We start from the raw sequence: 27,851 nt of genomic DNA on the forward strand, positions 1-27,851 counted from the left end.
CGCCGCTCGTCCGCGCCCGGTAGAGGTTTCTTGGAGAGACCATCTCAGGCCCATTCCGAGCCCTCCGGACAGCCCGCGGGGAACCGAACCAGCGCGCGTGGCCGGCCTGGGGGACTGCGAGGCCGCGTTGAGGTGAGTCGGGCAGGTCTGGGAGGGGCCGCACGGAGGGGAGCTCCCAGGGCGGGCGGACGGGCAGGCAGGCAGGAGGTCAGCGGAGACGGAGTCGTGCCAGCCAGCAAGGGGGCTGCAGAGCATGCCACCGGGAGCCCGCCTCGGGCGCCCAGATGCCCTGGAAAGCCGAACTTGCCGGTTGGGGGTGCCCAGATGCGTTTCGGGGTACAATGGAGTACGTTCTGAGCATGTGGTCTGTACTTTTAATCCCATATACGAAGAAGGAACAGACGTGCTTAAAAATAAAAAGCCCTTAGAATCAAGGCTTTTGTGCCCTCTTTTCTGTTTTCTCCTCTCACCCTTTTCTCTAAGGCCATTGCCTTCGGCATGCTTTTTTCCGCCACACACGCCGACTTGCAGGGAAGGAGATGCGCGGACCGCCCTCCGCATCCTCCTGGGAGAAAGGCACTGAGCTGCTTGGACAGTGCTGGTCCCCACCCACCCGCTCCTGGCCTCTTTCCTAGGAAGTATTTCTTAATGGATCTCTTTTGCCAGTTAAATGAATTCCCAGAACTTCATGCCCCACATATTTTTCTTTTAGGAGTTTAACCTGCTAGCCATATATCTCCATTTTCCAGCAGTCCTGGAATGATAAGCCAGCGCTTGGCCACACATGCATCAGTTTAACGAACAGCTTTACATACTATTCGTTCTCTGCTGAATAAATGTCCCTGGCTTTTTATATGTGATGACCGGCAGAGCCTGGTCCAAGGAAGAACAACTGAAAGTCGAAGAGATAGGTGGCCCTATGCCCTTGGTTAGTCCCAGATCCCATCTCTGCATCTTTGCTAGAGACATGGATTTGACCACCATCTTTGATATTGGACATCAACTGTGTCCTAAATTACCCCTCTGCCTATCTGACCATACCTTTCTCTGCATAACTAAGTTCTGCATTATAGGCCCCAGCTCAAGTCCTAACTCTTCTTTGGAGCATAGGATTTTGGTTCCAAACTGTTGTGTGGATGAGTAATATAATGTGTGGTAAAAAGTTTTCACTTTTTTGTAGCAATATATGAACCTTTTTATGAAGTTTTATTTCATTGTTGTTATGTAGTCATTGAAAGAAAAGTGGGTTATGTGTACTTACATGAAAACATGTCAGATTCAGTGTCGTTGGGGGTAAAAGTCCATTTGTGTGTGTAAACGACACATGTATTTGAATATTGCTCAAAAGGAGCTCTCAAAGGATACACAAGCTGGCAAAATTAAGGGACGGAGGGAAAGGGACTAATTGGATTTGTATATAAGGAGAGTATTAATTTAAGAGAAAATTTCAAATGTGAATTCTGAGTTTATCTTTACTTTTTGGGTGTTGAAAGATTCTTTTATGAAATGTCAGTAATGGTGGAGGTAGTTAGGTTTTGTTTTGAATCATTGCCCTCAACACAATTATAGTGGAAGCTTCCAGTATGGCTGTGGCCACACGGGTCTCTCCTTTCCCTGAATTACTATTGCTTATACAACGCCAGTTCACTCCCTTCGCTCTCCAGTTGTTTGTGTGTTAGCAATGACAGGGAATTTGATTCTCTGTCTTCACAGCAAGGAGTACCACACTTATCAGACCAGATGATGCCCTCTAAACCTTGATTATTTGCAACATCAATTTTCAGGATGAGGTTTCTTAATTCAGAGTATTTTACTAATGAAGTCAAGAATTTTAATTTTCTGTTTTGGTTTTTTTTTTTTCCCTCCCTAGGACGGTGCAATGGCAAGGAACTTACCTGTAATCTTGATCCTAACCTTCGCGCTTTCGATCACAAATCCCCTTCATGAACTAGAATCAACAGCCGCTTTCCCTCACACCACAGAGAAAATTAATGCAAATTGGGAATCTGGCATTAATGTTGATTTGGCAGTTACCACACAGCAACATCATCTACAACAGCTTTTCTACCGCTATGGGGAAAATAATTCCTTGTCAGTTGAAGGATTCAGGAAATTGCTTCAGAATATAGGCATAGATAAGATGAAAAGAATCCACATACACCATGACCACGAGCACCATTCTGACCATGAGCACCACTCTGACCATGAGCACCACTCCGACCATGAGCATCACTCTGACCACGATCGTCACTCTCACCGTAATCATGGTGCATCCAATAAAAATAATCGGAAAGTTCTTTGCCCAGACCATGACTCTGACAGTTCAGGCAAAGATTCTAGAAACAGCCAGGGCAAAGTATCTCACCGACCAGAAAATGCTGATGGTAGAAGAAGTGTCAAGGAGAGTGTTAGTGAAGTGACCTCAACTATGTATAATGCTGTCTCTGAAGGAACTCACTTTGTAGAGACAATAGAGACTCCGAAACCTGGAAAACTCCTTCCCAAAGATGTAAGCAGTTCCACTCCCCCCAGCATCACAGAAAAGAGCCGAATGACTAGTAGGAAAACAAATGAATCTGCGAGTGAGCCCAGAAAAGGCTTTATGTATTCCAGAAACACAAACGAAAATACTCATGAGGTAAGACAGGTACTGTCCGTTATTCCGATGTACTGCTTGTCTGTTCTGACGTTGCCATCTCTGGCTGTAAGGAGCTTAAAGTAAAAAGATGAAGTTATTGAAAAGGGGATACTTCTCCTTCTCAGCAAAGCACTGGACTCGGAGTGTTCCTATTATTACAGGCATTTCTGATAGAGAAATAGTTTGTTGGTGAGAATAATGCTATCTACTATATAATTTTTTGTCTAACGTAGAATGTAAAACTATGAAGGTTATTTTTGAAGAAAGCTTGTTTTGTGTTTTTTTAATTGCCAGAGGGCACACGCACTCTCTAGAGACCAAGTACCCCGCTCCCAAAGGAACGTGGTCATGCCTCAGTCCTTCCTCCATTCTGGATTTTGGCCATACATGTTTCTGTCACGATTTTTAAGCTGCCAGGTCCAACTGCAATTGGCCATGTGAGATTTGGCTCCCTAGATCACTGCACCAAGAGGCTGGCTCTGAAGAAAGTCTTTGAAGGTGAATATTATTCATTAAAAAACAGAGACTAGTCGGTAAGGCTGGCAGATCCCACATGGCTGGCAGCAGTTCTAATGCGGGCCCTGCAGGCTTCAGTAACGTGTTGGGTACATGTGTGCATGTGTGCCCCAAATCCTGAGGGGGCGGGAATGGAGAAGAAGGGATTGCAGTGTGACCACATTGCATTCGGAATGCTTCCCTCTCTTCTGGTGAGTGCTTGCACCCTCTGGCAATAAATATAAAATGCAGAAAATGGGGATAGAAGAAGCAAGAATTAGAATCCATGTTTTAGTGAAGGATGTGGTTGAAGACAAGCTGAAGATTAACAGACCAGTAACAGCCTCATTGGCAAAGGATCACGGTGACTTGCCAGTGTGACTTGAAATTGGAGCAGCTACCAACGTTATGCTGGGTGAGTAAAGAGACAAGTGAGGTTCTGTGTTCACAGTTTTTCTGAAGTAGACTTCCAGACCACACGTAATGCACTTTGGTCGAGGGATATCAAGAATAAGGAATTAACCTAGTTATATTTTACTAAGTAAAAATTTAAGTTCTTCAATTTAACCAGCATATGACTGGTTCTTATTCTGGAATAGTCCTACTACTCATCATAGCCATAGCAACGCTGGTGATGTAGTTTGTTCTGAGTAGTATTGGCCAAGAATTATGGGAGTTTAAATATATTTACAGGACCAGCCACTGTGGTGCAGCAGTAATGCAGTGCCCCTGAAAGGCTGGAAGCCACATGCCAGCCATGGGTTCAGATCCTGTGGTAGGCACCCAGGATCCTAAGGGGCTGAAAGGCTGGGTAGAGGGGATTGTGTTGTGAGAAACTTTACCAAGAATGCTTCTCGCTCTCTCAACCCCCTTCCCTATCATTAAAAAAAATCTTAACAGAAGGTGAGAAACTGGTACTACAGCCATGCAGGGGGCGGGGGAGGAGGGTGGTTAAATTGCCTAGTGGAGTTACTCTTCAAACTAAGTTTGTCATCCAATTAAGTTGAAAACATCTACCTGCTTGTACAGGTTTGTTTTATTAACCTGCCTTTCCCTCCACAAGAGTAATCTACATAATTTAATATTCTCCCATCATAGAACATTATTTTGCCAAGTATGTAGACAGAACTGAGCTAAGTTTTTACAAGTAGGGTCATTGCCGGAAGAGCAACACGTCTGGGGCATGTTTGGGACAAGCAAGATAGCGTTAGTACTAAAACAACGTATTTCTCAATCTCTAATGAATCCTGTTTCAAAATTAAAGCTCATTTCCTTAATAGGTTTATACAATGAGTTAACAGGCTTGTGAATCTCCATTTATCCCCAAGCTCATTGCGCTTGAAGTATTCTCCCTAAGTGACTGGTACTATGCACTTCTCCCAAGAAAGGCAGAAGAGATGGGATTGTACTGTGGGACATGGTATCTCTAAGTAGCTCAAGGCAAATTCTCAAGTCCTCAAAACAAAAGTTAATTTTAATTTGCGATAACTTTCAAAAATTAAGTAGTTTGAGAAAGGAAAAGGGTGTTGTGTCATCAAACTATGTTTTCCATTCTCTGATGGAAATGCCTTTTGGTGAGTTTCACTGCTTTGTTTCCTTCAGTGTTTCAACGCATCAAAGCTACTCACATCTCATGGCATGGGTGTCCAGGTTCTGCTGAATGCAAAAGAGTTCAGCTATCTCTGCCCAGCTATCATCAACCAAATCGATGCCAGATCTTGCCTGATTCATACAACGAGTGAAAAGAAAGCTGAAATCCCTCCAAAGACCTATTCTTTACAAATAGGTACAATTGCCCTTTTCATGTAAAAATAATTTCCAGTCGATATATTTATTTTGTACTTCTTGTATATTCACATCGACCCATTAATTTTCTCGGTATAATTTTAAATATTCATTTTTCAGCCTGATTCTAGATATATTAGGTCATCATGAAAGTCATGACATTTTTCTGTGCAAAAATATGTGAGTGAAAGTTCTGCTATAGAGTGTAGGGTCATGTTGCTAAAAGCCATAAGGAGAAAAAGGTCATTGCTAAGGAAGTTGCTGAGTTCCCTGATTTCCTTCTTTTTCCCTTTATTTTCTTCCTTATTTTTTTTTAAACTTTTTTTATCTTATCTTTCATTATTTAGCTGTTATGTGAATCTAAAACTTGGTTCCCACATGAGGTCATACTTGGTAACCTTATTTATTTATTCCTTTACTCCCAACTGAAAAATTTTCAACTAGGCTTGCACTCTTTATTACCTGGAGGGTTAAGTGACTGCCATCTTGTTAATTTCAACTAGCAATAGATGTTTTAGTTATTGTGCTATTGCCATCGTCCTATTCACATTGAACTTGTGTTTCTTTAACTACTCTGCTTTTATGCATTGCTTTATTCTACTTTCTAAAAATCTTCTAAAGTTTATCAGTTGTGTGATTTTTTCCTTTCCTCTGTTTTGTTTTGTTTGACAGCCTGGGTTGGTGGCTTTATAGCCATTTCCATCATCAGTTTCCTGTCTTTGCTGGGGGTTATCTTAGTGCCTCTCATGAATCGGGTGTTTTTCAAATTTCTCCTAAGTTTCCTTGTGGCATTGGCTGTTGGGACTTTGAGTGGTGATGCTTTTTTACACCTTCTTCCACATGTAAGTATAGTAACTTGTCCTATTTGTGTGTTTCATTATTCAGCCTTGAAATTGTATGTATTTTTGATTTCTATTAGAATTTGGTTGGAAATTTTATTTAAAGTTTATGAAAAAATAAATGTGATGGGGCCAGCAGGTGGAATAGTGGTTAAATGCGCTGGATTCCCACATGGCCAACCACAGTTCAAGTCCCAGAACTGGCGGCTTGCTTTCTTGCTTTCCCTTTCCCTTTTCCTTTTCCTTTCCCTTTCTCTTTCTCTCTCTCTCTCTCTCTCTCTCTCTCTTTGGTTAAATTAAAAAAATAATAATAACAAATGGGATTAAATAGGCGTGTTTTTTAAATAAATAAAATAAAATAAATGTGGTGGGTCAGTAAGTGGCACGACAGTTAAGGCACTGGATCCCACTAGGCCCGCTCCATGGTTCAAGTCCTAGACCTGGCAGCTTGAAAAACACACTGGATGTGTATGCATGCCCAAAATCCTGAAAAGAGAATGGAAGAGAAGGATTGCAGTGTGGCCAGCCTCCCAGGAGGTGATTTCTTACTTTCCCTCTTGTTCTCTGTCTGTCTCTTTCTCGGATAAGTCCACACATCCTATAACAATTAAAAAATTTTTTTTTGGTAACTGAAACTTGCATATTTGTGTTAGATTTTAATGTATATTTATGTTATTTTGCTTTTCCTTTCAAGGGAATTTATTAAATACAGACCAATTTAACTTTTTGGAACCCCCTTAGTAAAAGGAGACACATTCTGCCTACATGTCAATACTATGACAAACTGCTACCATGTGAATTATCTGCTTACTGGTTACATAGCTGTCACAGAAATAAAGCACATGACCCTAGTCCAGAATTGAATTTGTGTGTACTTCAAGATTTACTCTTTAACATGAGTGAATTTTTTCTTTCTTTTTCTATTGCTAACGGTGTGTGCACTCACCAGAGAAAGAGCTCCTGACAGTGGGGCCTGCTCATGCTGTGGTCTCTTAACTTCTCCATCTTCAAGGATTTGGGACATGCGTACATATGTCTTGTGTCTTTTTTAAGGGCTAGGATTTGAACCGTGGTTGACCACATGGAATCCAGCCCTCATAACACTAGACTATTGGGCTGGTCCACAAGTGTTTTGTTTGTTTGTTTGTTTGGTTTTTGCCACAGGGCTCATATGCTCATCAGAGAGGGACACTGAGAAGAAGTAAGAAATCACCCCCCAGGAGGGAAAGCCATGCCACAGTCCCTTCTCCATTCTCCTGGGATTTGGGGTACACATGTACGTGTGCATAGCACGGTTTTCAAGCCACCAGTTCTGGGACTTGAACTGTGGTCAGCCAATAGGAGTCTAGTGCCTTAACCACTATGCCACCTATGGCACCACACAACTGAATGCTTTTTCTTGTCTTTTTTTTTTTTTTAATTAATTAATTTATTTATTTTAATTTGTTGTAGGTCACATGCACTCACCAGGAGAGACTAGAGAGTGAAATGAGAAAGCAAGGCACCAGGTCTAGGACTTAATCCATGGTCAGCCATGGAGTCCAGCACCCTAACCACCATGCTTCGTGCTGGTCCCATACAAGTGATTGATTGTTTACTTATTTATTTTTAGAGAGGTTTTTGTTATAGGGCGCATGCACTCGCCAGAGAGACAGAGATAAAAAGCGAAAAATCAAGAATTATTTTATTCTATCTTATTTATTATCATTTTTCTTTTATTTTTTTCTATTTTTTAATTTTTTATTTAATTATTTATTCTTTGCCATAGGGCGCGTGCATTCGCCAGACAGACAGAGAGAGACAGAAAGCGAGAAATCATCCCCCAGGGAGGATGGCCATGCCTCAGTCCCTTCTCCTCCATTCTCCTCTCGGGATCTTGGGCACGCGTGTACATGTGCCCGGCATGAGTTTTAAGCCACCAGGTCCAGGATGCGAACCGCAGTCGACTACATGGGAGTCCAGCGACTTAGCCATTACACTAACTGCTGGTCCCGCCTTTTTCTTTTTTCTTTTTTAATTTTCTTTGGGACATGTGTACTCACCAGAGAGAGAAAAAATGAGAAAGCAAGCCACCAGATCCAGGACTTGAACCAGGGTCAACCATGTGGGAGTCTAGCTCTTTAATCACCACACCACTAGCTGGCCCCACAAGTGAATTCTCAAAACAAGTTTGGTAAAGTGATTTTTTTTATTATTATTATCAGATTTTTGCCATAGAGAGGAGAGAGACAGGGAAAGTGAGAAGTCACCCCTAGAGGGGATGAGCACACTGCAGTCCCTTCTCCATTATCCTCTTGTGGTTTTGGACATGCACACACATACCTGGCATATTTTTTAAGGCACTGGATCCAGGACTCAAAACAGGCAGTCAGCCTTATAGGATCAAGCACCTAACCACCACACCACCTACTGGCTTGATCATTTTATTTTTAAACTTCACCTCCATTCTAAAGTATCCCATTGGTTGACTAGTTCTGAGTGATTCCAAATTTGTTCTTACTGTATCTCCAACTTTTCTGACATGTACAAAACTAATCAATTTATAAATGTTATGTAATTTTGCCTTTAGTCTCATGCAAGTCATCACCATAGTCATAGCCATGAAGAACCAGCAATGGAAATGAAAAGAGGACCACTTTTTAGTCATCTGTCTTCTCAAAACATAGAAGAAAGCACCTATTTTGATTCTACATGGAAAGGTCTGACTGCTCTAGGAGGCTTGTATTTCATGTTTCTTGTTGAACATGTACTGACCTTGATCAAGCAATTTAAAGATAAGAAGAAAAAGGTAAGAAAAAGTATACTGAGTACTTACTCTGCATCATGCATTTGCTTTATAGTAGCACTCTTAAGCTGTTTGCAAAAATAGCTTGTCTAGGTTTATAACTTTGTTTGAGAAGGGTTTCCGTATTGTTGAGGGTTTTTTTATTCCAGCAGCAGTGATATAGAGCAATTTTGTATCTTGACAATCCCGGCGTTTTCTATCTTCGCTATTACCATGAAGTTCATGGGAAGAAAGGATAAATATTTATAGAAGTGATCAAGCAAACTACAACCTGGGCCTTGAAAACCAAAAGCATTATGAATTCACTGTCCTTATTTATTGATGGTATGAGTAACAGTTGTAATTTTAAATTATTCACCCAGTAGGCGAATGTACCATTTCGTTTCAGAGGGTATATGACTTTCACAGACTTGCCTTTTACAAACTAGACCAGAAAATTATATGAAGCCAAACAGTAGGCTCTTTATTTCTGGTAAAAATACCTTTGGGTTTTCTGTGATTATATCCTCTTCTCATCGATACGGTCAGGCAGGACATTTTAAAGGCTGTCTTTCAAATGATGTATCCACATTTTGGACATTTTAATTTAACTTAAAACATCTGTACACTCATGTTCTGGTCATTGATGTTGACCAAGATGTTCTTTAAGTTGAGCTAACCTTTTTTTATTTTTTACAGCCTTGATACTTCATCTGCAATTTCCAATTTTGTTTTATTTTAAAATTGAATAAGAGGTTATACCCTTGTAAATCTATTCTGAGTATAGAATTTAGGCTTGAGAAATTTAAAATTATTTTTACATTGGTCATTTTACTAAATGTCACTGCCTTCTTGGTTTTTGTTGTTGTTTGTTTTTAGAGAGATTTTTGCTATAGGACGAGTGCACTCACTGGAGAGACAGACAGAAAACACTCTGGGGGGGCGGGAGGTGGCCGTGCCACGATCCCTTCTCCTCCATTCTCCTCTCAGGATTTTGAGCATGCATGCTCATAGACCTAGCGTGAATTTTAAGCTGCTGGGTCCGGGATTTGTACCACAGTCGACTATGTGAGAGAATAGCAACGTAAACATTATGCTATCTGCTGTTCCCCATGCTTCTTGTTTTTTTAGCAACTTGTTTTTAGATCTTTTAGATATTCTCAATTTATGCAAGCATAGAAGTAACTATTCTCCACCATTGTTCACATAGTTTCGGCATATGTAATTAAATTGTGCAATTACAGTAACAAGTATAACTGGCATGCAGAGATTCAAAAACTAACACAGTTGATTCTTGCTGAGCATAGAGCTCACTGTGGGAAACAAGTGCATGTGTGAACAGCAGAGTGGCCTTGTTTATACTGTTAAGTATTTGCCCTTATAGATTTTACATTCACTGAAATCTCATATCACAAATTTTGGACTCTCATTAGTGAACTTAAACTTATATAGAAAGAAGAAGTAAAGTAAGAATATTAGCATATTCCTTTTTTTTTTTTTTTTTAACTGCCAGAGGGTACATGCGCTTACCAGAGAGAGAGGGAGAAAGCACCTCCCAGTCGGGTGTGGTCATACTGCAATCTGTTCTCTATTTCTCCTTCTTGTCAGCATTTGGCCATGTGGGAGTGTCCAGCACCTTAACCACCATGTCACTTGCTGGCTCCCCATGGGACTTTTGTAAACCCTGAAGTGGGAAGGGGCAGAAGCCGTGCTGGAACTAAAATGACTACAAGGTGGCTGAGGTTTAGTAGGTCAGAGGGAAGGTGGCTTGAGATGAGGATGGGGTAGCTCAGGGACACCAGACGGGATACTTCCTCCATCCTTCCCCAGCAGCCTCTTGCTTATCTTCAGAGTCTGAGTATGTCACTTTTTTTTTCTTTTTCTGAAGGAAGCCTGTCCTGAAACTTATGTAGGTCTTATTATACACTAATAACACTCTGCATTTTCCCTTTGTAAAAATGTATCAAAAAGTACAATCAAGAATTATATGCCTTTTATCTGAACAAGAGCCCTCGCCCTTCCCTGTTGAAGATAAGCTATGTGAGAACAGAAGCTCTATGTGTCTTGTTTCACACTGTACTGCCTGCCCTTAGCATATGGGACACAATGGGCCATTAATACTTAATGAAAGAATTGGTTAAATATTTACTTTTTCTGGTTGAGGCATTATGCTAGGGGTAAATATAAAGATTTTTCTGTGTGTTTGCCTTTAAATGTTCTTAGAACTGACCGAGCCATAATGGTGTGGGCAGTGAGGAGCCACTGCACTGTACTGGAGCCACAGGGGTCCTGGATTCAGATCAAAGTGAACTCTTTGGGCATACAATGGGAGGCTGGGGGTAGATCATGAGATGGTGGAGTGGCAGCATGCCTCTGTGTGTGCGTGTGTGTACACGTATGTGCTCTCTTTTCATGAAGGAAATAAACTTAAAAAATAAAAAATTGGGGGACCAGGTGGTGTGGTAGATAAGGTGGCTAGATCTCACATGGCCAACTGAACAATTCAAGTCCTGGACCCAGTGCCTTGAGAAACATGCTGGGACCATGTGTGTCCAAAATCACAAGAGGAGAACGGAGAAGGCATCACAGCATGGTCATTCCCCTCCAGGAGTGCTTTCTGTCTCTCTTGCTTTCTCTGTCCAGTGAACACATGCACCCTGTAGCATTTGTTTTTCCCTAGGGGGCATATGTACTTGCCAGGAAAAGGGAAAAAGAAGAAAAAGCACAACCCCCCATGAGGGATGGTCATGCCATAGTCCTTTCTCCATTTCTCTCTCCTTTGGGGACTTTGGGCATGTACTCACACACACCCAACATGTTTCTCATACCACTAGGTTCAGGACTCAAACTGTACAGTCAGCCGTATGGGGTCTAGCTGCCTTAACAAAGAAGCCATGGAGTCAGCCCCAAGAAAAACTTTCATAACCTTAGAACGTGTAGATATTTTAAATACTATTAGAGCTAGATTGAAATCTCTTCATTGTTTAAGTCATTGGTAATGCTGATATACCTATTTGTTATTTTCCACATAAGTATGTAATATATTGACATCATTATTTAAACTGTAATACATACACAATGTAGGTGTTGCTTGGGCTCAGATAGAGACACTCTCTCAAGCATGGTATTTGGGTGATTAAAAAGCCTACTGATGGGGGGCTGGCAGGTAGCTTGGTGGTTAAGGGCACTAGACTCCCACATGGCCGACTGCAGTTTGAGTCCCAGTCCGGGCAGCTTGTTTTCTCTCTCTCACACTCACTCTCTCATCAAAATAAAATAAATAAAGTTAAATAAAGTAATTCTTTAACAACAACAACAAAAAAAAGCCTACTGATAGGAGCCAGCAGACAACATGGTAGTTAAGGCCCTAGACTTCCGCATGGACAGAGCTGGAGTCCCAGACCTGGAGGCTTGAAAATCATGCCAGGCACATGTGCACGCATGCCCAAAACCCCGGGAAGAAAATGGAGAAGGAATTTCAGTGTGACCATCTCCCCTGGGGGATGATTTCTCATTTTTCCTCTCTCTCTGCACCCTATAGTAAGAACCTTAGTTTTATGATAAATTCAAGGCTGACTAATGGAGACTTGTCTAAAAAAAGAAAACATCTTAATAGTATTTTATTTATATTTTTTGGAGAGTTTTTGTTTGTTTGCTTTTTTGCTATAGGGCACGTACACTCACCAGAAAGAGAGACAGACAGAAAGCAAGAAATCATCCCCCAGAGGAGATGGCCACGTCGCAATCCCTTCTCCATTTTCTCGGGTTCTTGGGCACGCGCGCACATTCAACTGGTGAGAGTTTAAGCCACCAGGTCTGGGACCCAAACCACAGTCGACTACATGGGAGTCCAACGACGTAGCCATTACACTAACTGCTGGTCCCTTAATAGTATTTTATTAAGGAAAGAGTTTTAGTAATTATTTAACTAAGTGTAGTGTTAGCTTAACAAAAAAGTATAAGAACTATGTGTTTTCAGTGTCCAGATGATGGAAACAAAGCACTTTAGTGGGTTATTAATTGCCTGAAGGAAAGGCCTCTAGCTAGTTCTAAATTGATAACCTAAGGTAGAGCTACTCAGTTTTTTTTAAAGAATTATTTATTTAATTCCTTTTTCTTTTTCCTTTTCTTTTTTTTTCAACGAAAAAGAGAGAAAGGGAAAATAAGAAAGCAAGCTGCCAAGACTCGAATTCCGATCAGCCATGTGGAAATCTAGCACCTTTAACCACCACGCCACCTGCCGGCCCCAAGCTTCTCAATTTTAATGTGTGGATTAATTACCCTGATATCTAGTTAAAATTGATACTCTGTAGTCAGAGTGATTTGATTTGGGAGGTTGCCTGAATGCGTACATTTTCTTTTTTTCTTTGTAGATATTTTTGTGATTAGGGTGTGTGCACTCTCCAGAGAGACAGAAAGGAAGAAATCACCCCCAGGGTGGGGGCACAGCCATACTACAGTCTCTTCTTTCTTCTCTCAGAGTTTTGGGCACATATGCACATGCACCCGGCTTGAATTTCAAGCCTCCAGATCCGGGACTCAAGCCATAGTAGACCACATGGTAGTCCAGCGTCTTAACTACTGTGCCACCTGCCAGCCCCAAGTATAAACATTTCTAACAAGCCCACAGGAGATGCTGTGCTGCCTATGTAAGGCCACTCTAAGAGTCGGTGATCTAGGAAACTTTCAGGAAGGTTGTGTGATTTTTTTTTTTTTTCCTACACCTCCTCTTACTGAGGAATTAATTTTTGTTGCCTTGTCTTAGAGACGGTGACACATACCCTAAGACGCTACTAGGTGCCACGCAAGTAAGTACAGGTCCTGCCCTTAGATGCCTTTTATTCCGATAGAGACCGTTATTCTGTTGTCTTTTTCTATATAACCTGTTACCCATTCCTTTAAAGTTGTACACATAAGCAAATCAACTGTTTTAATGTATTGTTTTCCCTTGTTTTTTTTAAGAATCAAAAAAAACCTGAAAATGATGATGATGTGGAGATTAAGAAGCAGTTGTCCAAGTATGAATCTCAACTTTCAACCAATGAGGAGAAAGTAGATACAGATGATCGTAAGTCTTTTTTATTTTTTAATTTTATTTATTCATTCATTTATTTTTTTTAATTTGACCAGAGAGAGAGAGAGGAAAGGGACAAAGGAAGCCACTAGGTCTGGGACTCGAACCGTGGTTACCCATGTGGGTGTGTCCAGCACCTTAACTACCATGCCACCTGCTGATCTCCAATCGTAAGTCTTTGAGTCCCTGTCAGGGCTGGAGAGAGTTCATTGCTCTGTGCTTTGCAGGCTCCTTGGACTGTCTGGAAGAGATGGGACCGTGTACACTTTTTATTATTATTTTCATTTTTTTTAATTGTCGGTGAGTATGTTGCTTCTGTGTATTTACTTATGTATAAATACACAGAAACAAAATTTTTTCTGTAATTTTTTTAGTTGAGGTAAATTTAAACTTACACAAGAGTTTCAGGAATAGAACAAAGACTTCCTTTTCACTCATATTTTCTAGTTATTTTACCACATACTTATTTATCATTCTGTCTACATACATATGCTTATTTTCCTTTCCTGAACCATTTGAGAGTTAAATTATAGACATGATTTTTTTTTTAGCATTTTTTTTTCTTTAAGAATTATTTATTTATTCACTCATTTATTTAATGTGACCAGAGAAAGAAAGAGAAAGTGAGAAAGCAAGCTACCAGGTCCAGGACTCGAACCATGGTCAGCCAAATGGGTGTGTCCAGTGCCTTAACCACCACACTACCTGCTGGTCCCTGGAGAGGTTTTTGCTATAGGGCACTTGTGCTTGCCAGAAAGACAGAAACAGAGAGAAAGAAAGTGAGAAATCACCTCCTGGGGCAGTGGCCACACCACAATTCATTCTCCCCTCAGGATCTTGGACATGTAGGCACACACGTCCGGCGTGAGTTTAAGCCACGGGGTCCTGGACATGAACCGCGGTCGACTACGTGGGAGTCCAGTGATAGCCATTATACCAGCTGCTGGTCCCCATGATTCTTATTTATTCCTAAATACTTAAGGATTTATTTCCTAAGAAAAAAGACATTCTCTTAATATAATTACAGTTTAATGATCAAAATGAGGAAATTTATGTTGGTACAATGCCATTCTCTAATCTGTAGACTTTATTTTAAGTTTATTCATTTTTATTCATAACAGCACATGTGCACATGGTAGCGAGAGGAATAACTTTGACAGAGCCTCCTCACACCACAATCTTCTCACAGCCCTCCAGCTTGTCAGGATCTTTGGCATGCAACTCATGCACAATTTGTTTTCAGTCCTACACAGAGATCTGAACCATGGTCCACCTTATGGCATCAGCACTGCAGTTCAGTTTACTACCAGTTATGCCACCAGCTGGGACTTAGACCTTATTTTTTTATTTCATAATTATCTTTATTTTATTTATTTTATATGGCCACGCCACAATCCCTTCTCCTGCATTCTCTTCTCAGGATCTTGGGTACACACATGCCCGGCATGGGTTTAAGCCACTGGGTCCGGGATTTGAACCGCAGTTGACTACATGGGAGTCCAGCGACATAGCCATTACACCAACAGCTGGTTCCTAGTTTTTTTCTTAGAGAGGTTTTTGCTATAGGGCGTGTGCTCTTACCAGAAAGACAGAGTTAGAAAGCTAGAAATCACCCCCTGAGGGAATGGCCATGCATCAGTCTCTTCCCATCTCCCAGGATTTTGGGTATGCACACACACGCACCCTACATGAGTTTCAAGCCACCAGATCCAGGACTCCAACTGCAGTCAACTATGCGGGAGTCCAGTGATGTAACCATTACGTCATCTGCACTTGCTTCTTCTCCATTCTCAGAACTTTGGGCATGCACACATAATGTGCTGGGTATGATTTTCAAGCCTCCAGGTCTGGGACTGAAACCACACAATCAGCCATGTAGAATCCAGCCACCTCAACCTCCACGCCATCTGCTGAGCCCTAGGATGCAAATTGTAAACCAAACTCTGTACCTTGAACTTCCAGGTCCTGCTGTGTTCTCCACTGCCCCCTGTTGCTGACCGTGGCACAGCCTCAGTCCCTGGCTTGCTGTCCTTGGAGCACACAGGGTTTGTCTCAGGGCCTTGCTCTCACTGTTCCTTCAACTTGGCCTAATCTCCCAAATCATCATGTACATTTCTCCTCCTATCTTTCAGGTCTCAACTGTGATATTTCCTGTTAAAGGATTTCCCTGCTTTAAAAATGTAGGGGTGGGACCAGCAGATGGCATAGTAGTTATATTGCTGAACTTCCACATGGTCGACCACAGTTCAAGTCCCAGACCTGGTGGCTTGAAACCCATGCCAGGCACATGTGGATGCATGCCCAAAATCCCAGGAGGAAAATGGAGGAGAAAGGATTGCAGCATGGCTATCCCCCTCTGGGAGATTTCTTATGTTTCCTTTCACTATCTCTGTGTCCCTCGCTCTCCAGCGAGCACACGCCTCCTAAGGCAAAATCCTCTTTTTAAAAAAAAAATGTTGGGGTCTTAAAAAAATCAATACTCATTACATCTTCTTGCATGCCCAAAATCCCACCAGTAAGCGTAAATGGAGAAGGCATTGTAGCATGACCATTTCCCATGGGCGTGTTCTTTCTCATTCCTTTCCCCCTCCTGCTAGCACATGTGAATCCTGGCAAATTTTTTTTAAAAATCCATTCTTATATGTGAGACCATTTAATCACTGAAATTTATTAAAGCCATTAATGTTTTTTCATCAATGATGCTCTGTTGTTCAGTTCTACAGGTGTGAGAGTTAACGTGCTTTAAGGGTTTTGTTGAGTTGGTCCCTTAGAGCAGTGGTTAAGTGCAGTACATAGGGAGTTGGATCCCTCACGACCAACTGTGGTTTCAATTCCTGCCCTGGCAGCTTTAGAAACACGCTGGGTGCATGTGCATGCATGCCCAGGGTCCTGATTGGACAGAGAAGTGAGGGATGGCAGCATGGAACATGCCCCATTGAGGGGTTCTCTCTTTTTCTCTAGTGAGCACGCACACACTCTGGCATTTGGTCAGTGGGAATGTTTAGAATGTGTCCACATGAATTAAGAAAGCCTCTGAGTTTGTCCCGATGTCCTTTATGTTTATTCTAGGACCTGAAGGCTATTTGAGAGCAGACTCACAAGAGCCGTCCCACTTTGATTCTCAGCAGCCAGCAATCTTAGAAGAAGAAGAGGTCATGATAGCTCATGCTCACCCACAAGAAGTCTACAATGAATATGTACCCAGAGGGTGCAAAAATAAATGCCATTCGCATTTCCATGATACACTTGGCCAGTCAGATGATCTCATTCACCACCATCACGACTACCATCATATTCTCCATCACCATCACCACCAAAACCACCACCCCCATAGTCACAGTCAGCGCTACTCTCGGGAAGAGTTGAAAGATGCTGGCATTGCCACGTTGGCCTGGATGGTGATAATGGGTGATGGCCTGCACAATTTCAGCGATGGCCTAGCAATCGGTATGTATCAACGTATTTGTTTCTTGTTGGTTGGCCCCGAAAATGTCGCTTTGTGTGAAATAGAGAGAGGAGAAAAGGGAAGAAAAAGGCAGGCATAGGTATTTTTGACAGGAGGATCGCTATGCCACCATACCCCACCCTCGCCTCCTAGTTTGTTAGGATTACAGGTGTGCACCACCATGCCTGGCCAGTTTAAATTGGTCTGATAACTGAACCCAGGCCTCTAATGTGACCTGAGCCTCCTGCAGCAGAGCCCGACCACTTGTGACACTACTGCTGGGCCCCAGTCAAATTTTAACAAGTAATAGGCCCCGCTAGGTAGCCCGTAATGTACTGGGATGCAGTGCTGGGAGCCACATGGCTATTGGCAGGTTCAAATCCCCAGGTCAGCCTGAACATAAGCTGGTAGTGTGTGCAGGCACCAAGGATCCTAAGGAGCTGGAAGGCTTTAACAAAGAATAAATGAGTTTAAATAATGATACTAGTGACTCCTAAAAATATCAAAATGTTACTTCATCTTTGGCTTCTCTGACAATGAAGTACTCAATAAATGTCAGGTATGTTGAAGTGCTAGGAATTTTACCTAGGCCATTACCTAAACTGTAACAATTGAAAGTTTTTGCAATGGAGCACATGTGCTTGCAGAACAGAGAGGAAAAGTAGAAATCACCCCCTGAGGGATGATGACCATGCTACAATCCCTTCTCCTGGGGGAGGGTGTCTTCCTGGGATTTCAAGCATGCACTCAGACATGCCCAGAGTGATTTTCAGGCTCCTGATCTAGGACTTGAACTGCGATCACCATGTGGGAATCCAACATCTTAAGTACTACACCACTTCCTGGTCCCAAGAAGTTGTTCTTAATTTGCAAAGTCTTGAGATCAGACCTTAGCTTATATGAAACATATATGAGATTTTTTTTTCTCCCTCTACATTTGAAGCTCTCGTATCAACAATATAGATGGTATTTATTAAGGTAAACTTATCTTTCTATCATCTTTTCTTTTATGCTAAAGGAATCCTTATATATCTGATAAGTACAGTTACTAATCTCTATCCAAAGAACCACCATAGGAGTTTTGCTATTAAAAATTATACCACAATAGGGAGGTAATAGAATACTTAGAAATTTTAGTAATTTAGCGCTGAAGGGAACCATGGCAATAATGACAAAATGGGCAGCTGAGGCCTGGAAAGGTGAAGCTACTCACCTGAGGAAGGAAGCATGCTATTTACAGCCAGGCTGAGATGCGCTCACATCCTGAATCTAGTACTCTTTTTCCTGAACTGTATTTATTTATTCTTTTCTTTTTTGAGGAAGATTTTTGCTGTAGGGTGCATGTACTCACCAGAGAGACTTTTCTGTCTAGAAAGCAAGAAAACAAACCCCAGGGGGGGATGGCCACGCCACAGTCCCCTCTCCTTTGTTCTCTCAGGATTTTGGGCGTGCATGTACATGTGCCCAGTGTGAGTGTCAGGCCGCAGGGTCCAGGACTCAAACTACAGTCGACTACGTAGGAGTTCAACGACAACCATTATGCCATCTGCTAGCTCTGAATATTTGTTTTAATATTTGCCCTTATGAGGTAATGAGAGAATGAACATAAACAAATCTGGTTATATAAGGAATTTCTCTGAGGCAAGTGAAATATATGAGGAAACTTCAAAAGTTCATGGAGGGTAGGGAACCAGCAGTTAGCGTAATGGCTATGTCGCTGGACTCCCACGTAGTCAACCGCAGTTCGCATCCCAGACCGGGTGGCTTAAACTCACGCCGGGCGTGTGTGCATGCGTGCCCAAGATCCCAAGAGGAGAATGGAGGAGAAGGGATTGCGGCGTGGCCATCCCCCCGAGGGGTGATTTCTCGCTTTCTGTCTCTCTGTCTCTCTGTCTGGCAAGCACACGCGCCCTATAGCAAAAACCTCTCAGAAAAAAAAGTTCATGGAGGATGAGACCAGCAGTTAGTGTAATGGCTATGTTGCTGCACTCACATGTTGTCGACCGCCGTTCGAGTCCTGGACCTGGTGGCTTAAACTCAGGATGGGCGCGTGTGCGTGCATGCCCCAAGATCCCAAGAGGAGAATTGAGGAGAAGGGATTGCGGCATGGCCATCCCTCCTGGGAGGTAATTTCTCGATTTTTGTCTCTCTGGTGAGCACCTGCACCCTATAGCAAAAACCTCTCCAAAGATTTTTTTAAAAATTGGGGGAGGGGATCCACCAGGTGGCATAATGGTTACATCACTGGACTCCCACATGGCTGACTGCAGTTCAAGTCCTGGACCTGGTGGCTTAAAAATCATGCCAGGCATGTGTGCGTGCATGACCAAGATCCCAGGAGGAGAATGAAGGAGAATGGATTGCAGCATGGTCATCCCCTCTTGAAAAAATAAGTAAATAAAAGTTCGTGCAGGGCCAGCCCTTGACCTGGTAGTTAAAGGAGTCAGATCCGCGTTGTTAACCATGCTGTTCAAATCCCAACACTGGCAGCTGGAAAAACCCTACAGGTACCTATGCCCTAAATCCCAGTAGGGTGGAGAAATGGAGGAAAAAGGATTGTAGCATGACCATGTTCCATTGTGGAGTGCATTCTCCCTCTTTTTCTGTATTTGGCAAGGGCAATATGCCATCTGGCAAATTAAAAAAATAAGTTTATGGGGAAAAATGGAATTAAAGTACAAATTTGTTTTAATATAGAAAAGCTTGAAATCTATACATAGTTTTTTCATAATAAGTATTTTCCACAGACTTCTCTTATTTACTTTTGACTGTAGAGGTTTTTTCTAAAAACTCTCACATCAGTTTATTCTGTATTCTTGAATAAGTGTTCTATTTGGAGGCAGTTATTTCTCGGATTCTACAAGATCATCTAGTTATTCTAAGGCATAGTTGAACCTTCCCTTCTCTATCAAACCTTATTGTGCTCCTTTAGAAATTTTATACCTTATGGTGGGGCCAGCAGTTAGCGTAATGGCTATGTCGCTGGACTCCCACGTAGTCAACCGCGGTTCGCGTCCTGGACCAGGTGGCTTAGAACTCACGCCGGGCGTGTGTGCATGCGTGCCCAAGATCCCGAGAGGAGAATGGAGGAGAAGGGATTGCGGCGTGGCCATCTCCTCTGAGGGGTGATTTCTCACTTTCTGTCTCTCTGTCTCTCTCTGTCTGGCAAGCAAACGCGCCTTATAGCAAAAACCTCTCAAAACAAAATATAATAAAAGACAACACTCTTTTAAAAAAAAAGAAAAGAAATTTTATACCTTATGGAAGGTCATCTGAGATTTTTTTTTTTCTTCAGTTCTTGTTATAGGGTGCATGGGCTCACCAGAGAAAAAGAGTAAAGGAGGGAAAGCGAGGACTCACCCCCAACCAGGGATGACCGCAATCCTTTCTCCATTCCCCTCTCAGGACATGTGTTTTTCAAGCCTCTGTGTTCAGGATTCAAACCACACAGTCGGCCTTGTAGGATCCTCCTGCCTTAACTGCCACACCACCTGGTGGGCTGAGATTTTTTGTTTTTGTTTTTTTTGGTAGAGAACAGAGTTGAGTTGGGAAAGTTCTGTTATGTACTGCCAAAATATGGTCTCTTTTTTTTAACTTCATTTTGTATGCTAAGATTTAAAAACATAAAATAACATAGCCAGACATTTTCTGACTGATTTTTATACAGGTGCTGCTTTTACTGAAGGTTTGTCAAGTGGATTAAGTACATCTGTTGCTGTGTTTTGTCATGAGTTGCCTCATGAATTAGGTAAGAGAACCAAGTAGATTGTACATACCACATGGTAAAATATCCTCATGTCTCTGACTTTGCTAATGATCATTCCAGCAAGCTTCTTCGTAATTGTCATGCCTTCATGCCTTCTTGTGAGTCTGCTTAACCTAGCTGACTTTCTTTTCTTTACTTTCTTTTATTTATATTTATATTTATATTTATAAATCCATACATAATTTTTAACGTTCATTCATTTAGGGGCCAGCAGGTGGCATGATGGCTTGGGTTGGCCACATGACCAACTGCAGTTCAAGTCTCAGACCTGGTGGCTTGATTTCTCACTTTCTCTCTGTTTCTCTCCCTCTCTCTCTCTGTTTCTCTATATGTACCTTGTAAATTTGATAATAATAATAATAATGAATTAATTATTTTTTAAAATAGTTCACTCACTTATTTATGAGAGAGGTTTTTTTTCTTTGAAGAGGTTTTTTGCTATAGGGCGTGTGCGCTAGCCAGAAAGACAGAGACAGACAGAGAGACAGAAAGCGAGAAATCACCCCCCAGGGGGGATGGCCACGCCACAATCCCTTCTCCTCCATTCTCCTCTAGGGATCTTGGGCACGCACGCACATGCGCCTGGCGTGAGTTTTAAGCCACCGAGTCCAGGACGTGAACCGCGGTCGACTACGTGGGAGTCCAGCAACACAGCCATTACACTAACTGCTGGTCCCTATGAGAGAGATTTTTCACAGGAGCTCACCATGTCTAGCTCCTCCTGCCCCAGCCTTCTAGAGTACCTAGGACTACAGGCATGTGTCAGCATATGTGGCCTGTTTGTCCAGGAACCAGACCAGGGCCTCCCATGGCTGCAGCATCCTCACAACGTCCGTCGCCATGGCTAAGCCCTGGCTTGCTTGCTTGCTTTCTGAGCACAAGTTTATTTTCGGCCAGAATTCTGACCCCACAAGTATGAGTATGTTTAATTGCCTTCGTGGAATTGCCAGAAAGGTACCTGGGTCCTCTTTGTCATCTTTCCCTGCCAGGTATCTTTCTGTACCAGCATACTGGTGACATCAGTGATCATCATCATATACACACTGTGAATAAGATGAAAAGATGCAGAGGCACCATCTTTCATTAATAGAAACTGGGAAGGAGAATCTCAGTATAGCTAAAGAAAAGGGAAGTTGAGTTCTGTTTTGAATATTGTTGTTTGTCATAGGGCTTAAAACCTTCCCTAGTTTTGTTTTTTTTTTTGTTTTTGTTTTTGTTTGTTTGTTTGTTTTTTTAAGCAGAGATTTGCATGCTAGAGAGACGGAAAGCAAGAAATCACCTCCCAGGAGGGATGGCCATGCCACAATCACTTCTCCGTTCTCCTCTGGGAATTTTAGGCACGCACACACATGCACCCTGCATGAGGTTTTTTTTGTTTGTTTTGTTTTTTAAAAAATTATTATGTAAGATTTTCTTTTATTTAAAAGATCATTCACAAAATACCATATCCATAGATTTACTTTCTGTCATAGAGCTGAATGTGTTAAGTGTTTGAAATTCTCTTCTTACATTTAAAAGTCAACTGGACTCCATTCTTACATTTAAAAGTCAACTGGACTGCTCCCCTGCATGAGTGTTAAGTCACCAAGTCCAGGGCTCAAACCACGGTCAACTACATATATGGGAGTCCAGTGACATAACCATTAAGTCATCTGCTGGTCCTAAAACCTTCCTTACTTTTTCTAGATCCTGATTCATGCCCTTTGTATTCTTCTTATAGACACATGCTCATTTACACACACCCCTATGCCATTTTCACTTTGGTTCCTTGCCAAGTGCCCAGCTATTCAGTAGGACTCCCACCTGCCTGCTCAGTGCTTGTGATCCTCAACAGCTCGTTTGTGGCCCACAGGATAAGTCCTTCATGTCCCCCAAAGCCTCTCTTTACTATTTCCATCTTTGTGTATCTTTCTATTTAACTATTTATTTATTTATTTATCTTTACTTTGCCCAGAGAGGGACAGAGTGAGAGAGAGAGAGAGGGGAGAGAGAGAGAGAAGACAAACCGCCAGGTCCAGGACTTGAACCGCAGTCGGCCATTTGGGAGTCCAGCACCCTTAACCACTATGCCACCTGCTGACCCCTTCCTTGGGTAATTCTTTGATTCCCTCCACTCAAAAAAAATTAGAAATTTTCTTAAGTCTGGAAAGTCACCTGGGTATGTATGTGTCTCAGAAGTAATTTTCAGGGGCCAGCAGATGACGTGGTAGTTAAGGCACTGGGCTACCACATGGGCAACTGTGGTTCGAGTCCCAGACCTGGTGGCTTTCTCTCGCTCTGACCCTCTCTGGCAAATTGGGATAAATAAATAAATTAATGAAGTTAAATAAAATAATTGTAACCCAAAAAGTGATTTTCGGTTATTTTACTCTCTTTTTATTTTTTTTTCTATTAAAGGTGACTTTGCTGTTCTACTAAAGGCTGGCATGACTGTTAAACAGGCTGTTCTTTATAATGCTTTGTCAGCTATGCTAGCATATCTTGGAATGGCAACAGGAATTTTCATCGGTCATTATGCTGAAAATGTTTCTATGTGGATATTTGCACTTACTGCTGGCTTATTCATGTATGTTGCTTTGGTGGATATGGTAAGTTTTTATTGTTTTAAGAATTATTTATTTATTTATTTGCATGTTTTATTTTTAATTTGACCAGACAGAGACAGAGAGAGAGACAAAGGGAAACCGAGAAAGCAAGCCACCAGGTCTGGGACTTGAACCACAGTTGACCATGTGAGAATCCACGCCCTTGAACTCCCACACCACCTGCCAGCCCCTATTTTTTTCTTTTAAATTTATTTATTTTACATTCATTCACTGTATGTCATCACAGCATGCAAAATGTGATTTCTCATCCTGGATATACAGTACATTGAGTTAATCCAGGATATTACCATACATGTTATCGTCAACAAGTAATTTTCCATTTCTTATTTCTTGTACCTTTCTTTCTTTCTTTCTTTCTTTCTCTCTTTCTTTCTTTCTGTTTGTCTTTCTCTCTTTCTTTCTTTCTTTTAAGAGTTATTTAATTTGGGGCCAGCACATGGCATGGTGGTTAAGGCACTAGACACTCCCACATGTTTGACCACTGTTCGAGTCCTGGACCTGGTGGCTTGTTTTCTCAATTTCCTTCTCTCCATGTATCTTTCTCTGATCAAATGAAAATAAATGAATGAATAAGTTATAAAAAAATATTTTTTATAAAAAAGTTATTTCATTTAATTTTAATTTATTATTATTATCATTCAGTTTGACCAAAGAGAGAGAGAGGGAGAGTGAGAATGCAGGCTGCCTGCCAGGTGCGAGACTTGAACCGTGGTCAGCCATGTGGGAGTCCAGTGACCTAAATACTATACCACCTGCTAGACCCAATATGATAGGTTTTAAGAAGTCAAATTACATTATTGACTGAGGCCAGCAGGTGGCATGGTGGTTAGGTCACTAGACTCCCACATGAATGACCATGTTTCGAGTGTCAGACTTGGCAGCTTGAAATCATTCCAAAATCCTAAGAGATTAGAGGACAAGGGATTGCAGTGTGGCCATCCCCTACAAGGGTGATTTTTTACTTTCCCTCTCACTATCTCTATGTCTTTCTCCTCTTTGGTCAGCACACATACCCCTATGGCAAAAACCTAACCCCCCCACCCAAAAAAAAAGATATATATCTTTATCGAATTACAATAAAATAAAGAAAATGTATTATAAAGCCTTTTTTTTTTAATTAATTTATTTTTTTAGAGATTTTTTTTTCTCTAGGCCACATGTGCTCACCAGAAAGAGAGACAGAAAGTGAGAAATCAGAAATCATCCTTCTGTGGGAATGGCCACACTGCAATCCCTTCTCCTCCATTCCCCTCTCGGAATCTTGGCCATGTACACACACACTTGCCTGATGCGAGGGTAAAACCTTATTTTTAAAAAAAGATTTTTGATAAGGGCTAGCAGGCAGCATATTGCATAAGGTGCTGGCCTCCACATAGCTGACCACGTGCAGTTTGAGAACCACACCCAGTGGCTTAAAAATCACACAGGGCACATGTGCATGCATGCCCAAAATCCTGAGAGGAGAGTGGAGGAGAAAGAATTGTGATATAGCCATCTCTTCTGGGGGATGATTTCTTACTTTTCCTCTCTCTCACTCTCTGGTGAGTGTATGCACCCTATGACAAAACTAAAACCAAAAGAAACACAGGTCTTTGAGAGTTTTTTTGTGTGTGTTTAATGTTGATCATAAGCACAACTTTATTCTGCCTAATGTATATAAGAATACACAAAATTATCTACTCCCTTTTGATGTATCGCTTTTGAATCTTAGTATGCAGGCAAAGAATTGTCTATAGATTGTAGGGTCTCTAGCACAAGCTACATACTGTTAGCATGCTGCGTGTACTTTAGAATACCTGATGTTTCCTTATTCATTGACAGATCTTATTGGTCACCAAAGTTCGAATGACAATCCCTGCCAGTCATATTATTAAAGTTCTATTTTCTATATTATAAAGTTCCCTACCTCTCAAGTTAAGCTACATGTTATATTCAGTTCAGATACGCAGTTAACAGAAGCAGAGAAATCAATATAGCTCTTTGTTTTATAACAGAAAAAATGGGCCCAATGTAAATTTTAGCTTTCTCAGCACATTGTGAACAATTTTATTGTTCATTACAGTACTGGGAAATACAGTATGAGATTATTAGCTAGAGTCAGTATGTATGCGGTCGTGTTTTAAGGAACATAATGTATTTAGATACAGATAAAGCTAGTATACTCTTCTGCAAATTCTCTATAACCTGAAAAGTTAAATGTTACTTTTTTTTTTTTAAGGTACCTGAGATGCTGCACAATGATGCTAGTGACCATGGATGCAGTCGCTGGGGATATTTCTTTTTACAAAATGCTGGCATACTTTTGGGTTTTGGAATTATGTTACTTATTTCCATATTTGAACATAAAATTGTGTTTCGTATAAACTTCTAATTAGGGCATAAATACCAGAGTAGCTTTAAAAAATGTGCTGTCTATAGTTTGATTAGGTCACAAGGAGATGAGTTTGTATGCTGAGATGCAGCATTTAAAGTTAGTGGATTTTGTGATTTTTGTATTAAATATTGCCGTTATGCGTATAAAGTCAATTACGGTGGTAACATAAAGGTACGTTTTAATATTTTTAAGTTATTCTATTTTGAAAATATAAGCTATATGTGCAATTGACCAATATTACCAGTTTATTGTATAAACAAGAGATTTGGCATGACGTGTTCTGTATATTTCAGGAAAAATGCCTGTAGTGCTTTTTCTAGAACTAATTTAATGCAGTAATTCCCATGCCGGACTATAGGGCTCTGAAAAACTGCTGGAATTGAGTAAGAGTGTGCATGAAGCCTAAGATTCTAGTAAAGCTCGTACTGACTGTAAATTGAGAAATAAGGAGCAAAAGAGAAGAATCAGAATTAAGGAAGTGTAGATTTCTTATAAAAATCACAAAATTGGTTGTGAACTAGAGGGAAAGAAATTTAGACTTAAGTAAAAAAAGGCAAAATTAGTATAGAGTGCATAAATGTTTTTGTCAGACTATTCATGTTCCTGTTAAAAACACAATGAGCACTTTTCATATACTAAGTTAGCTGTACATTTAACTTTGTATAATAGAGAAGTCTAAATGTATTTAACGAATTTAAGCAGTCTGTCACTTGATCAAGAGACGGGAATCTGTACATGTTTGTGTGGAGATACATCAGATGAGTGTGCTCCGTTTATGTATCATCAGACTTGGTTATCACCAAGTTATATATCACCAAACGTTAGGATTCGATATTCTGGTTATCTGACTTACCAAATGTCAGAATATCAAGACTTTGATAAACGTAAGGACATTAAAACCATGCTGGGTTTAATGTGCCTTTTTGGATTCAGAAAAGGAACTTTGGTATCTTTCAGTGCTTCAATGTTGTCATAGTGCGCCATTGTCATTTTATACGTAGTATTGTAGACATTCTAGGGCCCTTGTGCCATTCTCTGTTGTTGCTTTTTTACAAAATAAATTCCTCATACCAGTTGAATGTCATGGCTGATTCTCATTCTTTTTTTTTTTTTTTTTTTTTAAACCATCTTAACTGTTTTAGGTGTACAGTTAATGTAGTTTTAAGTATATTCACATTGTTGTGGAACATCTCTCTCTCTTTTTTTTTTAAGCCTGCATGGTCACTCATGAGAGAGAGAGACTGGGTAGGAGAAGAAACCAACCCCCCTATGGGGCCCGGTCACTCTACAATCTCTTCTCCGTTTCTCCATCATAGTGGAATTTGGGGCACACACACACATGCCTGGCCTGTTTTCCAAACTACCAGGACTAGGCTTTGAACTGGGCACTCAGCTATGTAGGATCTGGCTCCCTCAACTATCAGGTCATGGAACTGGCCCCTTCCAGAATATGTTCATGGGAAAACTGAAACCAATCAAACAACTCCCCATTCCTCCCGAACTCTTGCCAACTACCATTCTATTTTTCTTTGTATGAAATGGAACTGTTTGATTTTTTAAAGGATAATCCAAATTATAGTATAGTAGTCAATGTATTAGGTGGCCTTATTGCATTTTAAAAATTTTTATCATGGAATGCTTTTTAAAAATCCAGTTTGTTTCTAGCTGTGTCCAACTTTTTAATTTTCTTTTTAAACAACTAGGGCCTAAACCTAGAGAAGCAATTAATACTCTATATTATTTTTTATTAAGCTTTTGCTATAGGGCACATATGCTTACCAGAAAGATAGATAGAGGGAAAGTGAGAAATCATCCCTCAGGAGGATTGTGGTGTGGCCACATCTCTCAGGATTTTGGGCACATGTGCCCAGCATGTTTTTCAAGCCACCAGGTCCAGGACTCGAACCACAAAGTCAGCCGTGTTGGGTCCAGCCTCCTTAACCACCATGCCACCAGCTGGCCTAATTACTCTTCATTCTAAAGAAAGTCAGCAACAAGTGGACAGTATCCCACCACCCACCTAAACCCTATTGAAAGACCATGAAACTGACATTTCTATTCTCCA

At 41.2% G+C, this 27,851-nt stretch overlaps 1 protein-coding gene across 1 annotated transcript; it reads left to right on the forward strand.

Moving 5' to 3' along the window:
• On the forward strand, positions 1–26,865 carry SLC39A6 (solute carrier family 39 member 6). Its single transcript, XM_006150520.3, has 10 exons — positions 1–132; positions 1,871–2,638; positions 4,736–4,919; positions 5,591–5,760; positions 8,327–8,545; positions 13,484–13,589; positions 16,665–17,042; positions 20,708–20,788; positions 23,204–23,394; positions 25,631–26,865. Exons 2-10 carry the CDS (start codon positions 1,880–1,882, stop codon positions 25,781–25,783), a joined length of 2,241 nt encoding a protein of 746 aa, XP_006150582.1. The 5' UTR covers positions 1–132; positions 1,871–1,879; the 3' UTR covers positions 25,784–26,865.
• Positions 26,866–27,851: the final 986 nt, after the last annotated feature.

The sequence above is a fragment of the Tupaia chinensis genome, unplaced genomic scaffold (genome assembly GCF_000334495.1).
Source record: "Tupaia chinensis unplaced genomic scaffold, TupChi_1.0 Scaffold000290_1, whole genome shotgun sequence".
Lineage (NCBI taxonomy): Eukaryota > Metazoa > Chordata > Mammalia > Scandentia > Tupaiidae > Tupaia > Tupaia belangeri.

Excerpts from the sequence above, each read along its gene's own strand:
- SLC39A6 (XM_006150520.3), top strand. The coding sequence starts at position 1,880 with ATGGCAAGGAACTTACCTGTAATCTTGATCCTAACCTTCGCGCTTTCG. Across the intron at positions 8,546-13,483 it reads TTAAAGATAAGAAGAAAAAG|AATCAAAAAAAACCTGAAAA; the intron begins GTAAGAAAAAGT and ends GTTTTTTTTAAG. Across the intron at positions 23,395-25,630 it reads ATGTTGCTTTGGTGGATATG|GTACCTGAGATGCTGCACAA; the intron begins GTAAGTTTTTAT and ends TTTTTTTTTAAG.